Genomic DNA, 15304 nt, shown 5'->3' with positions numbered 1-15304 from the left:
GGCATTGGATTTCGTCTGGAAGAACATAGTGTGCCGATTTGGCATACCCCACATCCTCATCTCGGATAACGGGACTCAGTTCACCGACAAGACGTTCAAGAATTGGTGCCAAGAGCTGAATATTCAACAGCGGTTCACTTCGGTCTCTCATCCACAAGCAAACGGACAAACGGAGGTAACAAATCGTATCCTGGTGAAAGGGTTAAAAGCTCGGTTAGAACAAGCCAAAGGACAATGGGTAGAAAATCTCCCTCAAGTCCTATGGTCCTACCGAACTACACCCACAACCTCCAATGGTGAAACTCCATACAGTCTGGTGTACGGCACTGAAGCCGTAATTCCGGTGGAGATCGGCGTACCCAGTCCCCGAACTCTAAATTTCTCCTCAGAAATGAATGACGACGGACTGAGAGCCGAGCTAGATCTTGCCGAAGAAAGAAGAGAATTGGCATGCATAAAAGCAGCCAAGTACAAGGAGCAAGTAGCCCGGTATTACAACCAAAGGGTGAAGAAGCTGCAATTTCAAGTGGGAGATCTCGTCCTGAGAAACAACGAAGTAAGCCGAGCAGAAAAGCTGGGCAAGCTCGAACCCACATGGGAAGGTCCGTATCGGGTATCAGAAGTCCTCGGCAAAGGGTCTTACAAATTGGCTCACATGTCAGGAGAACAGGTACCCCGAACATGGCACATTTCCAACCTCAAAAAGTTCCATTTGTAAGAGACAGTCCGGTCAGTCAGTCTTGAGTCCTGTTTGCTCAATGTGCTTTATTTGGTTTACTTGGTCTTTATTTGTCTCTGTGCGTTTTGTTTGTGTGTTTTGTCTGTCTCTGTGCGTGTCGTCTCTTACAAATGTTACTGAGGTATCTTGTTCTTCGAAGACTGATCCCCTTCTTAGAACATATACAAGCTAAACAATTGTGAGTCAAAGCTTCTACAGAAGATACAAGACCACAATTCAGCTTAAACAAGCAGTTCGTCTGAAACGAGCTGCAACAAGCCCACGATTGTGCGTCAAAGCTTCTAAAGAGGATACAAGACCACAATTCAGCTTAAACAAGCACTTCGTCTGAAACGAACTGCAACAAAAGTCCAATTCTCGCGATAAAACTTGCCTGAATTAGGACTAGGGAAAGTCCGATCCACGCGATAAAACTCGCCGAATTAGGACAAGGGAAAGTCCGATCCCCAAATTAGGACAAGGGAAAGTCCGATCCCCAAATTAGGACAACGGAAAGCCCGATCCGAGCGATAAAACTCGCCAAATTAGGACACAAACCAAGTCCGGTCAAAGAAGAGTTCACTTCATGAGACCGTGGACAAACATCAACTTACCCCATACTTTTTTCCAGAATGCCGAAGTGATTCACTTCGCTTTTCGGGGGGGGTAGTGATGGAGTACGTACTAAACAAGCCCAACAGCAGTAAAGCCCAAGACAGAGTATCAGTTCGGCATGACTAAAGAGTATCAGTCCGGCGTGACTAAAGAGTTCAGTTCGGCACAACCAAAGAGTTCGGCCCCAGCCTACAGCTCGGTGAAAGCCAACTCATCAAGCTCTGCTCTCAGATCGGCAAAAGCTGCTCGGCAATAATTCAGCAGTTCGGTCTCAGTATTCGACCGAACTAGGAGATAGTGGACTCATGCAAGATTTCCACCTCCACTACACCGACGATCTATTTAGTGGTGTCAAGCAGTCATTAACTCATGCAGGATAGTGGACCCATGCAAGGTCGCCACGATCTCCACGACATCCACTACCTAATAAATGCTGCATGCCACGATCTTAGTTCACTGTATAAATAGAACCTAGGTCAGATAGATAAGGTCTTCTGCTTCTTCTTTTAAACTCTAAAAAAGCTCTCTAGAGAGAATATCATAAAGCAGGCCAGTGTTGTAAGCTGTAATTCGCAGATCAAGCAATACAAACCTGCCCCCATTTCTCCCCGTGGACGTAGATTTACCTCAGTAAATCGAACCACGTAAAACCTCTGTGTCGTAATTTATTTTTACGTGCATTAATTACCATCGAAAATTCGCCGCTTCATCAAATCACAACCTAAATAGATGTAGGTAATCTATCGTGAACTGATGCAGTGACGACTCTGAAGTGAGTTTCCATTTTGGATGACAGAAAACATCTGGTGTGATATACTTAACATTCAATTGGTTCACAAAGAAACAAGTACATCTATGTTGGTTAAACTAAATGTGCGGTCTCAGCAATTATTCATGTTGGAATGAGAAAATTAATTGATTGGAGAATAAGAAGGCAATGGATGAAATTATGGCAAGAATATCGAAGGAAATCAATTAAAGATTATGGAAAATCAAATAAAAGGATATTAGTATAATTAGAATATATTTTCCATGTATAGCTAGAATTAGAGCCTATAAAAGGTTGTGTAATCATTGAAAGAATAAAATTAAAAGTCATTCACAATGTAGTCTTTAAAGTTCTCTCTATCTTTTACTTTCTGCAATAATCTTTTATTTTCTGCATTGTATTTTCTAACATGGTATCAGAGCCCTGGTTCAGGGGCTGGGCCTGTGTGGCTCGGGGTTCGGTGGGTTGCGCTTGCAAGTTCTTCGATGTCTCTGCGTGAGCTCGACCAAGACCTGTGGTGACCTGGTGACCTGTAACATGGGGCACAGACATGTGGTCTTGGTCTGGTGGTCTTGGTTTGAGGAGAGGATTGTGGTGAAGCAAACCATATCCCACATCGGAGAATGGACTGCAAGCATATAAATGGGCTATCCCAACTCCATTAGTATGAGGCCTTTTGGGGAGTACTCCAAGAGCAAAACCGTGAGAGCTTTGCCCAAAGCGAACAATATAATACTAATGTGGAGTTTGGGTGTGCACCACCGGGTCCCAACAGTGGTATCAGAGCAGGTTCGATCATAGGAATCGACAGTGTCTCTATATATATATATAAAAACCCAAAAAAAACCAAAAAAAAACCTCAAAAAAAATCTCCTCTCTCACAATCGATCAAATTCTAAGAGATGGGTCGCGGCAAACTGAAGATGGAGTTGATTGAGGAGGAGAAATCAAGAATCCTTACTATGAAGAAGCGAAAGAAATGGCTAATCAAGAAACTCCACCAACTCACCACGCTCTGCGACGTCCCCCCATGCATGATCTTCCACGACCCCACCACCAATTCCACCTCAGTCTGGCCGGAGGAGGATCCCGACCAGGTCTGCAGCCTCATCGAAGCCTACAAGGCCAAGAAAAATGACTCCAGTGGCGGAGTAAGGGAGTACTTGCTGTCGAATTTCTTCGACCAGTGGCAGAGGCAAGCCGAGGAGAAGCTCGAGAAGTTGCGGAAGAAGAATGTGGAGGGCATGTTTCCGACATGGGACGATCGCCTCAACTTCATGGATGAGGCCTAGTTGAGGGAATTGGCTGCCACAGCGCACGGCAAGGCTGAGAACCACAGCTAGCAGAGGAGGAGAGAAAGGAAGCATTGTGGCGAAGGAGGTGGAGCCAGTAGCAAGGCCGCAATGGCTGATAGAGAAGCATTGATCGGCGCAAGAAGCCAACCACGGAGGAACAGAGCAAAGGCTCCATGGAGTTCAGCGATTACTCGCTGATTTGGAGGTGGCAGCGAGCCCTAGATCCGTAGATAAAATCTGAATTCACGGTTTGTCCGGCCGAGGGGGAGAGGAAGAATGCGACCGAACAACTCCTTTCCAAATCGATGATGGTCGTGATGGCCAAAGATGACCGATGATGAGAGGGCGAGAAAGCTGCAAAGGCGCAGGCCACATGTCGATGGAGCCAGGAAAGATTGGTAGCAAGACAACCCGGAAAGGTAAAGTAGTCGAAGAATTATCCGGCAGAGGGAGAGAGACAATACCCTGCCGGAAGAGATGGAGTTGCCAAGAGGGCGAGTAGTAATAGGGCAAGACGAAAAGAGATGGAGGTCCATAAAGGTGAGAGGTAATTCCAGTTCCGTCCACCCCATTAGAATGTGTGAGGATAAAAAATCTTGATTATGATATCACCTCGAGCTTTGAGGTCCATAAAGGAGAGAGGTTGCTGAACCATTCCATATCAAGATCATTCTCGAGGTCAATGTCATCAAAATGGAACGATGCAGAGAAGTGGATTATGAACAAGAAAAATGCGCAATCCAATATCTCAAAGAATGCCAACATCCAATATCAGGTGAACAGACAACCAGCTGCGAAAATGGTGAGAGTTGTGCCAGAGCCATCGGTGAAGAGTGTCAATTTTTGCCAACCTGCTTCGCAGACAGGACCAGGGAAATTCGCATTGATGGATGATTCAAATATGCCTTGCACCAAGAGTGTAATCGACGAAACAATAGATCCTGCCATACGATCAGTATCAATGAGAGACATCGGAATAGAAGTGACTCCTGTTCCGAGCCAAGAGCCGTCAAGGAGTTCTGATTGAGATAGAGGCTTGGGAGTTGCCGTGAAGAATGACAAAAAAAGAAATCTAATGATAGGAGTGACTGTAAATTAAATTCACTCCAAAGAAGAATTAGCTCATCGACATGAGTCAAAACTGTCTGATGGCTCCTAGATATGAGTTAAAACTATCTAAGATGGCTCCTGGATACGAGCTAAAACTATCTAAGATAGCTCCTAAATATGAGTAAAAATTGTTTAGACAAGCTCCGGGACACGAGTTAAAACTGTCTAGATTGGCTCCTTGACACGAGTTAAAATCGTCAACAAAATTGAAGAACTCCTTGATAAGAGCCTAAACTTTCAATGAAGAAAAATTGAAGAACTCCTTGAAACGAGTTAAAACTTTCAAAGATGAATAAAGAGCTCCTTGAAACAAGTCTAAACTTTCAATAACTCTTTGATACGAGTATAAATTATCAATGATGAATTGAAGAAACTCTATGATACGAGTATAAGCTGTCAATGGAAATTGAAGAACTTTTAAATACGAGTATAAACTATTTATCAAACTAAAGATAGTGCAAGTTAAGTGTCGAAAAACTCGATACTCAACTTGAGGGGGAGTGTTGGAATGAGAAAATTAATTGATTGGAGAACAAGAAGGCAATGGATGAAATTATGGCAAGAATATTGAAGGAAATCAATTAAAGATTATGGAAAATCAAATAAAATGATAATAGTATAATTAGAAGATATTTTCCATGTATAGCTAGAATTAGAGCCTATAAAAGGTTGTGTAATCATTGAAAGAATAAAATTAAAAGTCATTCACAATGTAGTCTTTAAAGTTCTCCCCATCTTTTACTTTCTGCAATAATCTTTTATTTTCCGCATTGTATTTTCTAACAATTCATTTTAAATATTTACCAATAAGATTGAGCTTATGGTAATGGTTCTACACTACTACTTTTAACTTATTAGATGGTAGTATACATATACTTTTGCAACCATGTATTTTTATTTCTTTGGGTAGTGGTAATTGGTATACGAGAAACACTACTATTGGTATACTTCATTGAAACGTGTTTGAGTGTGCTATATGACTTTGTTCCTAAGAGATGGTTAGACAAGACGTTATTATACATAAACTTAGCTCGTTGAAAACTTGAAATATATTCTTATATACGTAGTAATAAATAAAGACTTCAGAGCTCTAATTGTCACATGCATATTGTCTAACTTTAATAATAGATATTGTTGTCATGCGTGTACATTTTAGTTCTTGGTTAAGAGTCCGCAAATGGTGCATACATACATTCCTCAGCTCATTAAATAATTGAAATAAGATTATTAACATCATAACTGAAGAAACTTATAGTTGAGATTTATAAATGGAGTGAAAAATATAACGAGGATGAAGATGAAAAATGTAAAAAATGAAGTTCGGTGAAGGAGGTATTTATATGTGGCAATAAAGGGTGTTGGGAAGCTTAAAAAAGTACACTAAAAAAATATATATATAAAAAAAAGAGGCAAAATTCGATCGGGTTACTATATTAGAGAGGGAAGGTATTTTTTTGATTAGAAATTTTATAATTATTCAAATATAATAAAAACTAATTAAAAAACATTTAATAATAATAATAATAAATAAAAAACATTATTCAAATCATCCTAATCACTCTCCTGTATATGCATAAATTACTTCATAGTACATATACTACTAATAATTAAGATGGTGACGACGTCAACGTTTGGGAAGTAAATTTAGTTGCTATAGGTTGCCTTTGCCTCTGAAAATTGACAAGTGCATGCATGGTATACATACGTTAGAATTAAAATATACGGGGTAGTCGTTATTTATAATATTAAATGATTAAGCATTCATCAGTCATTATTTATAATATTAAATGATTAAGATTTCATCAGTCATTAACTATATACCTAGATGGCGAAGAGTAATAACCTCAAATTTAAAAGCCCATGTGTGTATGAATTAGTGCGAGCTCAATTAGATAAGCCCAAAGAGCTAGTTTCCCAATAAATAATGAATCAACCACAAGGGATGAGAGGCTAGTCCCATTTGCAATTGAAAAACAACCAATTTATGTAATTTCAATGTCTTTCAGAGAAATAATAGAAAATTCTAGCTTAGAGTGTATAATCAATGAAGATACATTGCATGCTGACCTTATTCTCATGATGAGCATCAAAATCATACTTGGCAACCACCATGTGTAGAACTCCAAGCTTTTCCACAGGCATAGCAGAACTCATACCTACACCTGTTGAGGCCTTTTCAATTTTAGAAACGGAAAACATAAATAAACAAGAACACATATTTTAGGTTGTATAATTAACCTGCACGTAATGTGCAGGCATCCTTCATTTTTCTCGACGTAGAAGTTGCAGCCGGGGCATCTCCGCCACTTGTTGGACTTGGCAAGATCATGCACCATCAAATCCGCTTCCTCTCTCTCGTCCTTCCCTAGCTTCGCGAACCCCTCGCAGTCCACCCCGGCGTGCCACGGCGCCACGTTGCACCTCGCGCAGAAGAGCCTCCGGCAGAAGGGGCACTCCGCCTCGGCGATGACCCCGCCGCCGCCGTCGTTGACCAGAAGCGCCGAGCAGTTCTTGTAGGGGCAGTACACGCGCTCCCCCACCGCGATGGCCGCTTCGCACAGCACCTCGTCCCACGCCGCCGCCACCTCAACCGGCAGCACTGCCCTGCACGCGGCGGCGTCTAGGGCGCCTCCGCAGCCAGTTCCCGGGCAGGCGAGGGCGTCGAGGATGGCGCGCTTCGTGACCTTGATGGAGACGTGGCGGGAGATGCAGTCGTTGCAGAAGCGGTGGGTGCAGCCGGGGAGGGGGAACATGCCGTCGCGGTCTTTCTTCTCGGCGCAGATCTCGCACAGAGACTGCGATGACTCTCCGCCTTCTTCCTCCGCAGCGGGTAATTTGGAGGATTCGGGTGGTTGGTTGAGGAGGGAAGAGATGATGACTTCCTGGAGCTGCAATTCATGGGCGAAATCGTCGTCGGAGAGTAGGGATCCTTGGTTGGATTGGGGATTCTCGGAGGTGTTGATGACGATTGAAGCGATGTACTCGTCGTTGCAGGCAAGGGCGAGGGCGAGGGCGATCGGTTCGGATTCCATTTCCGTTTCTGTTGAATCTTGAGAATGAAATTAGAGTGTTCCTTTTGTTGTTGTATGGAAGCACTAATCGGATGCTTAATTCCAAAGGACTTTGCAGTTATTGGCACTAATTGTATATGTAAGTGGGGATTTAGAGCGATTTGTGGTGATAGGATATTAATCACTAGGAATTAGGAGAGTAGTTTTGAGATAGATTGGATGGAGAAGAAATATCGAGTGATTTTAGACAGAATTCGGTTTTCTTCGTAAAGGAGAATCATATAATCTTTGTTATTCATAATGAACCCCACACATATTATACAAAAGGATCTTTCATAAACTAGAAAAATAAATCAAATCCATCATATCATAACAACTAAACAATAAATAAGTTAAATAATTAGTATATAGAAAGATATCCACTTCAAATTAAGACCCATTTTCTAGGATAGGCAGTAGTTTTCTCATTTATCACGGTTATTTTTTTAGTTAAAAAAAAACCCAATACTATACACACTATTTTATTCCAATAGCTTCGAATATGAGAATTATTTTTGTATGAATAACCACTCACTATTACAGTTGTTTCTTAAGCACGTTGCTAATTCACACCCACGTTTGTCATTTATTAATATTTATGGTTATGTTCGAAATTAATGTATATGTTAATTTACTAAGGCACAAAGCACCCAATAAGGATGAATTTTCTTCATGAAAATGGAATTCTCTATGTAAACAGAAATATGGCCCGTGTTACTAGGTGGATGCATCGTTTAATTTGGGTTGGGTGTAATTCCTAAATTAAATCCATTTCTAGACAACAAATAGCCGCCCCATATAAGTAATTTGCTAATACTCTACAAACTGCAAAACACTTATAAGTCTCAATCTCAATCTCAATCTCAATCAAATAACTATTTAATCATATATATTAGTCTAATATGAAAGTACATCAATATTTGAATGCCTAAAAATGGTATCTGCCTATACAGATATTCTAATTTTTTATTTGACAGACAACTCTAATACAAAATATTCTGGTGCTCAATGAAATTAATTAAATTAGAAGCACTATTCCCACCGAAAAGTTTCTTTATTTTAGGCAGACTGCAGTGCATCCGCCGTAATTATAATTTTAGTTATGATTAATAATCTAATCAACAATCAATAGTCTATATGATTATCATACTAGCTTGCAATTCAGATTTCAGCGACATGTTTGTCTTTCCCTTCTCTTAATTCGCTAGTGGAGTACGTAATAATATGTGATATGGCTTAAAACATTTAAAAAAATGATGAAGTTTAAAAGTTTAATCAACAAATAATAGATTTAATATTGCAACACCACACCAACATTTGTGTGTCTTGAAAACCCCATCACATCACAATATAATACAAGAACTTGTTTTTTTTTTGTTAATATGGCTTCAAATACTTGCAGCGTTATCAGTTTGGAGAAGGTGTAGTTGCTGCTAATATTGCCTTCAAATCCTTTCTCAATATTTTTCCAGATGGATTTTTGGGGATGGCGTCAATGAAAAATACTCGGTTAATTCTCTTGTAGAAAATAACCTGCAAAAACCAATAATTTTCATTATATTCAAATTCCATTAATAAATTAAAAAGAATCATTAATAAAGTGTAACTAAAATAAAATAAATAAATAAATAAATATCCGACCTGTTTGGAAATGAATTGCTTGATCTCATCCTCAGTAATAGTGGATCCATTTGATTTAACAACAAAAGCAACTGGCACTTCTCCTGCTTGTTCATCTTTCATTCTGCATGATATAATTAACTAAGATTTAAAATACATTCATCATGCATTTTATATCAATAAATGGAGTGTTAGAAATTAACCATTTATCCTCTTAGAAAGCTTTATAAAGAAAAGGTACAGGGTCATCCATTCATCCATAGAGGAGTCGGAATCACCGATTTATCGATATGAGTGGGACTTACGGGACAACGGCGGCGTCGGAGATGTTGGGATGGTTGAGGAGGAGGGCTTCGATCTCGGCAGGGGCAACTTGGTAGCCTTTGTACTTGATTATTTCCTTAAGACGATCAATGATAAAAAGCTCATCATCTTCATCAATGAAACCTATATCTCCTGTGTGTAGCCATCCTTGTTTGTCAATTGTTCTCTCTGTTGCCTCTGGATCATTTAAATAACCTGCAACAATGTTTGTTCAAATTAATTTATTGCATGTTAAATAATTCTAATTATTGCGACTAAATATTTTTTATATATTGTTTTGAATAAATAAACGGAAGGAATACTATGTGGGATAGTGATTTTCATGAGGGTATGTGTCACTACCTCACAATAAATAACATAACCACCACCAACTTTATTCTATGCGTCATGATGATGTATGTATGATGTTACTAACGCGATTTTACATAAATACCCTCTAGATAAAAAAAGTGACATTTCATAGCAGTGTGTTCATATTAATACACAAATTATTCAGACTTGTCATATTCTGAAATTAAGTGTAATTCAAATATGAAGTATAGTGGGATGGAAATTAGTGTACCTTTCATGATTTGATCACCACGGATGCAAATTTCACCAGGCTGGTTGCGCCCTAACGAAGCACCACTTTCCGTGTCAACAATTTTCATCTCTGCATTTCTTACCACGGTCCCGCACGCACCTGATTTTATCTCAAATGGCTCTTTCGCAAAAGCCAAACACATCGCTAGCACCGGTCCGGCTTCCGTCATTCCATAACCCTGCAGCACATGTCATCATTTAATTAAACTCCAAAATATTTTAAATATTGTTACTTGTCACAACTCAATCCATAATTCTGTCTCTCGAATTTTGATCAGTAAAAAAGTGTTACGCAACTTTTCTATTACTATCATATTTCATGAAAATTAAATTATTGTGGCAAACTTTTTGTCACGTGTCGATTAGGCTTACTTAAATACTTATTTCGTTTCTAATTGTGTGAGATTTGGGGCTCTCTAAATTTCCCTTTTTTATATTCAGCAATAAACTTATTACTATTTAATTAACTAATTGAGTTACTCGTTTCTTTCTTAGGTAGGAAAATGAGCCACTCAATACACACTAATTTGGTGCACTGTCGACGTGTATTAATTTGAATACACTACTTACTATACATATTCTTTAAATGATAATGGGTGAGAAACAAATAAACCATTTGCTGTAGAGTATTCAACATCAATACATGGACATATAACGCATTAAATTAATAATGCGGCATGATTTGATATCATATGTTTTCAATGTTTCTCTCCTAAATTTAGTTAGTCACACTCACACTCACTTCACATTTTAGAGCGTCGCCATATAAAGAATAAAAATAATGTGTAACTGCAAAACAAATTTAAAATTTAAAAACACAGAAATAAAAGTAACATTATAGTTTTACTGTATTTGCTTACCTGTCCAAGCTTGGCATTAGGAAACTTATCCCTCACCGCCTCCTCGAGCTCCTTCCCCAGCGGCGCCGCCCCCGACATCACCGTCCTCACCGACGAAAGGTCGTACTTATCCACCACCGGACTCTTCACGATCGCCAGCACAATCGGCGGCACGAACGGCCCGATCGTCACCTTATACTTCTGAATCAGCTCCAGAAACGGCTCAATTTCGAATTTCTGCATCACCAAAATCGAGGCGCCGGCGCGGAGCCCGCACAGCAGGATCGAATTCAGCGAGTAAATGTGGAAGAACGGCAACACACAGATCATCACGTCGTCGCTGTGTATATACAGATTCGGATTCTCGCCGTCGACCTGCTGCGCCACGCTCGTGACCAGCCCCTTGTGCGTGAGCATCACCCCCTTCGGCAGCCCCGTCGTGCCGGAGGAGTACGGCAGCGCCACCACATCGTCGGGGTTGAAATCCACCTCCGGAAATTCACTCTCATCCGCGGCAATCAGCTCCGAGAATTGCAAATAATCGGCCGGAGCCGCTTCCGGCGGCGGCGAGTCCACCAGCATAACCCTAACGCCGCTATCCTTAGCGAAGCCGTTAACTTTGGCGACGTGGCAGGCCTGCGTTATGATTAGCTTAGCGTCGGAGGCCTTCGCCTGCTTGACGACCTCGGCAGGGGTAAAATAGGGATTTGCCATTGTTGAGACGGCGCCGATGTAGGACGCGCCGAGGAAGGCGAAGACGAACTCCGGCGAGTTCGGGAGGAGGATCATGACGGTGTCGCCGTGGCGGAGGCCGAGGCGGCTCAGCCCAGCGCCGGCTCTTCGGGAGAGGGCCTCCACCTCCTCGTAGGTGTAAACATCGCCGGAGCCGCCGTTGATCAAGCAGGGCTTGGTTCGGTACTTGGAAATGTTCTCGAAGCAGTAGGAATGGAGCGGAAGGTGCTTGGGAATGTAGATGTCGGGGAGTTTCGATCGGAAAATGACGTCATCTTTTCTTGCTGCGGTATCCATTCTTTTTTTTTTTGGTTTTGTTTTGCGTGTGTGGGTGGAATCTGAGGGGAAATGTTGGTATCAACTTTTGTTGTGTTGTAGAGTTGAACCTGAAAATGAGAGTTGGGATTTGAGGTATATATCTTACTCGAAGTTGGTGAGATGGGGACTTGACGGGGAATTTGGGTTGCTCAGGGGTAAATTTGGGAATTTGGTTTTCTTTTTTTATGGCTATGTGATGGTGTGGTTGGTGAGAAGAGTTGGGTGGGCCTTGGTGAATAATTTCGAATCGCTCTTTCTATAATTGGTTTATGAAGAAATGGCTAATCCTTCAAATGGAAAATACTAGTATGTGTATTACAATTATATATGAATTTTCAGATTTTTTTTATTGAACTTGCTTTATATTAGTATGTCTTATTACAATGAGAGTGACTATTTAATTTTTAGTTTGTAGAGTGAATGAATGCATAATTGAACCGTGATTAAAGAGTATCTATCTGAGTAAAATGTTAAGATAGAACACATCATACCATATATATAGATGGGTTGTTCAGTTTGCAAGATTGTAAGTCAAAGCCATCATCCTCTAACTATAATAGTTCCACAATTTAATCATAGATGTACAATCATATTATAATGAGTCATGCCAACCAAACGACAGTTTGCTTAGGAGTGCACTTTATATCTTATATGGTTGACAAAGTCTACAATGTGATATAAGATTCTCCCTAATCACAAAAGTAGTAGTACTAAATTCTAAGTACAGAATATAATCTTAATTTGACAATTATTCCACAAGATTATGTCTTTTCATAAAAGCTATTGGTAAACGCTACAGTTTCATCCAACTAAAAGAACGGCAAAGTTTCATCTAACTACAAAAAAATAGTAGTCAATTCAATTTACTTAAGTAATAGTACTAGTAATTTATCAATATTGTCCATCGAGTATATATATATTGTGTTTGTTTTACAATACTAATTGAACATCAAATAGAAACTTGATGGGAAAATTGGAATAAATGAAGGGAGAGGATCCCCTGCTATGCACAAATCACAGCATGGCCCTGCTGCCCCATACAATACAATTTTTTATTATTATTTTATTTATTAAAAAAAATATAAAATTTAATATTTAAAGAATGTTTGTGAGGGGCAGCAGGGCCTGCTGTGATTTGTGCACGGCAGGGGATCCTCTCTCATAAATGAAAGGGTTGATTGGTCAAATAAGATTGACAAACAAAAACTAGTAATAGTACTAATACTTTGTCAATGGAGAAGCCATCAATCAAGCAAGACCAGCAATTCTAGTTGAACTTCTCAAAATCGCATACAAGCTGTATTATTTAATTTATTTATATTAATTCGAAACAATATTTCTACTACTTACACAATCAAATTTGTTGTTATAAAATTTAATTCATATTATTAAATGTGTTAGTTCCAAGTGTACAATTGAATCATAGAGCAATTGATGAATATTTATGAGAGAAGGCATATGAGTTGACGTAACCAAATGGTTGGTGTGAATAATGTAGGTAAGGAAGGTATTATGATTAAAGATGTGATATTTTACAAGTAGGATCAACCTAACAAGAGATGAGAATTGACGGAGGATGGGATGGGGTCTTCTTGAACGGGCGATCAGCGTAGTCGTTGTTACCTACTACCACGACGTCGTATTGGGTACCATTTTGTCTATGACGTGGCAAGTTGAATTACTAGGAAACAGTGTCGGATCTTTTTCAAATATTGGTTAATTAGGTTTAATTATAATTACGTCAACCTTGCAATTTGCCAGCCATGCCCAATTATTTTAATTTGTTATATTTATGATCACCTGCAAAAAATTTTTTGGTAACATGACCTGCAAATTTATGATCACCTGCAAATTTTGGCTTATTCATGATCGTTTTTTTTATTTCAAACAAATTGATGCTTTGTATCCGGTCTTAATTCATGATATTAAAGACTGAGTTATGATCAGATATAGTAGCTGAACATTTTGACATGAATGTTATACACTTGTACTACAGAAAAAGTCTTTTACAAGCACCAACTACAATAACGGCAGAGGCGAAGCCAAAAATTAAACTTAAGAGAGGCAAAAATATACATAAGCAAATAATTTGAAAAATTGAGAAGGGGGCATTTAAGAAGGAAGTATTCAAATTTAAAGAAAAATTAGTATAGAAGTAAAAGTTTGAGTAGGGGCAATTGCCCCACTACAAGTCCATGGGGATCCGCATAATCGTAATGCTTACGTTTATGTTTTCAAATGCTATTGATCGAAAGAAAATGAGATAAAAAAGGAGGGAAGGAAAGAAAAATACTAAGTGTACAATAAAATTTAGCCCAATTTTACAGGTTGATGATCATTATTGTTGGAAAGACAAAACATAAAGAGCCGTTCCTCATTTATGGGACTTGAGTTCCAATACAATGTTGGGTTCCCAAGTGTGTATAGTCCCAATCTCATTTATTGGGGGTCCTGAAGGGTCACATTTATCCCTATAAATACTAGTAGAATGATCAAATGTAAAACAAAAGATAAGCAATAAGAATTACCTTCTTCTGATCCCTTTAAACGTTTCTTCAATTATATTGAAAAGCGAGAATTTATCTATTGAATTGGCATGCACGAAAATACAAGGACACAAACTGATTAGATGCCCTAAACCTATGCTTGTCGTTGAACATGCAATTCCCGCTACCTAATCTACCATGAATTTAAAAATTATGAAAATGTATTTATATTTTATTTCAGTTTTCAAAATTACAAATTGCTACCATATATAATTAAACAGTACTCAACCTAATAAACACGGTTTAACTATTAATTTATGATTTATTATTTTCACATATTATATTGTACATTTCACGTTTCACACTATAATATTAATCACACGCGTAAACTAGTTGTGATTTTATTAACTCTGGATCAGAAAAGTTGCTTTTGTGACCGAGTCATTCATCATTGATTATAGAATAAGACACAAGTCAGACTAAAGGATATAGGTAAATAATATGCTGTATAGTTTTAGCATTAATTGGTTTGCTGATTTAATAAAAAAAATTAGTTCAACAATTTTCTAAGTGTACGGTAGATGTGCTGCAACAATCATATGTTATTTTAATCATTTTTGTTTGATAAACAAGAAAAAAAAAACAGAGAGGAAAGGATCGGAAAAAGAAGGAAGAATATAATAAGGGCTAATTTGGAAACATCTTACCTGACAAGCTAATAAACCACTCCCAAATAGCTTGGAAACATACTATACATTTATTTAATTAAAAATTCCAAAGACTTAATTTTACTACTTACTTAATATAGTGAGAATTTTAAATGTAGGATATATCAAGATGTGTCTA

General features: G+C 38.9%; 3 protein-coding genes across 3 annotated transcripts; 1 reads left to right on the top strand and 2 right to left on the bottom strand.

Annotated features, from left to right (window-relative positions):
- Window positions 1–3004: 3004 nt before the first annotated feature.
- On the top strand, window positions 3005–3394 carry LOC121749171 (MADS-box transcription factor PHERES 1-like). Its single transcript, XM_042143763.1, has one exon. It carries the CDS (start codon window positions 3005–3007, stop codon window positions 3392–3394), a length of 390 nt encoding a protein of 129 aa, XP_041999697.1.
- A 3205-nt stretch (window positions 3395–6599) lies between these two features.
- LOC121749170 (probable E3 ubiquitin-protein ligase RNF217) lies at window positions 6600–7724 on the bottom strand. The gene is made up of 2 exons (XM_042143762.1): window positions 6746–7724; window positions 6600–6669 (listed from the first exon to the last, which is right to left on the bottom strand). The coding sequence occupies exons 1-2, from the start codon at window positions 7537–7539 to the stop codon at window positions 6600–6602; spliced, it is 864 nt and encodes a 287-aa protein (XP_041999696.1). The 5' UTR covers window positions 7540–7724.
- A 1103-nt stretch (window positions 7725–8827) lies between these two features.
- LOC121748855 (4-coumarate--CoA ligase-like) lies at window positions 8828–12052 on the bottom strand. The gene is made up of 5 exons (XM_042143403.1): window positions 10944–12052; window positions 10064–10262; window positions 9483–9696; window positions 9199–9301; window positions 8828–9090 (listed from the first exon to the last, which is right to left on the bottom strand). Exons 1-5 carry the CDS (start codon window positions 11949–11951, stop codon window positions 8965–8967), a joined length of 1650 nt encoding a protein of 549 aa, XP_041999337.1. The 5' UTR covers window positions 11952–12052; the 3' UTR covers window positions 8828–8964.
- Between the last annotated feature and the right edge of the window lie 3252 nt (window positions 12053–15304).

Source organism: Salvia splendens, chromosome 9, assembly GCF_004379255.2.
Source record: "Salvia splendens isolate huo1 chromosome 9, SspV2, whole genome shotgun sequence".
Lineage (NCBI taxonomy): Eukaryota > Viridiplantae > Streptophyta > Magnoliopsida > Lamiales > Lamiaceae > Salvia > Salvia splendens.
The sequence above is the reverse complement of the archived record's forward strand: the minus strand, read 5'-3'. Positions and strand labels throughout refer to the sequence as shown.

Excerpts from the sequence above, each read along its gene's own strand:
- LOC121749171 (XM_042143763.1), top strand. The coding sequence starts at position 3,005 with ATGGGTCGCGGCAAACTGAAGATGGAGTTGATTGAGGAGGAGAAATCA.
- LOC121749170 (XM_042143762.1), bottom strand. The coding sequence starts at position 7,539 with ATGGAATCCGAACCGATCGCCCTCGCCCTCGCCCTTGCCTGCAACGAC. Across the intron at positions 6,670-6,745 it reads TGCCTGCACATTACGTGCAG|GTGTAGGTATGAGTTCTGCT; the intron begins GTTAATTATACA and ends AGGCCTCAACAG.
- LOC121748855 (XM_042143403.1), bottom strand. The coding sequence starts at position 11,951 with ATGGATACCGCAGCAAGAAAAGATGACGTCATTTTCCGATCGAAACTC. Across the intron at positions 10,263-10,943 it reads CTAATGCCAAGCTTGGACAG|GGTTATGGAATGACGGAAGC; the intron begins GTAAGCAAATAC and ends CATGTGCTGCAG. Across the intron at positions 9,091-9,198 it reads AGCAATTCATTTCCAAACAG|GTTATTTTCTACAAGAGAAT; the intron begins GTCGGATATTTA and ends TGGTTTTTGCAG.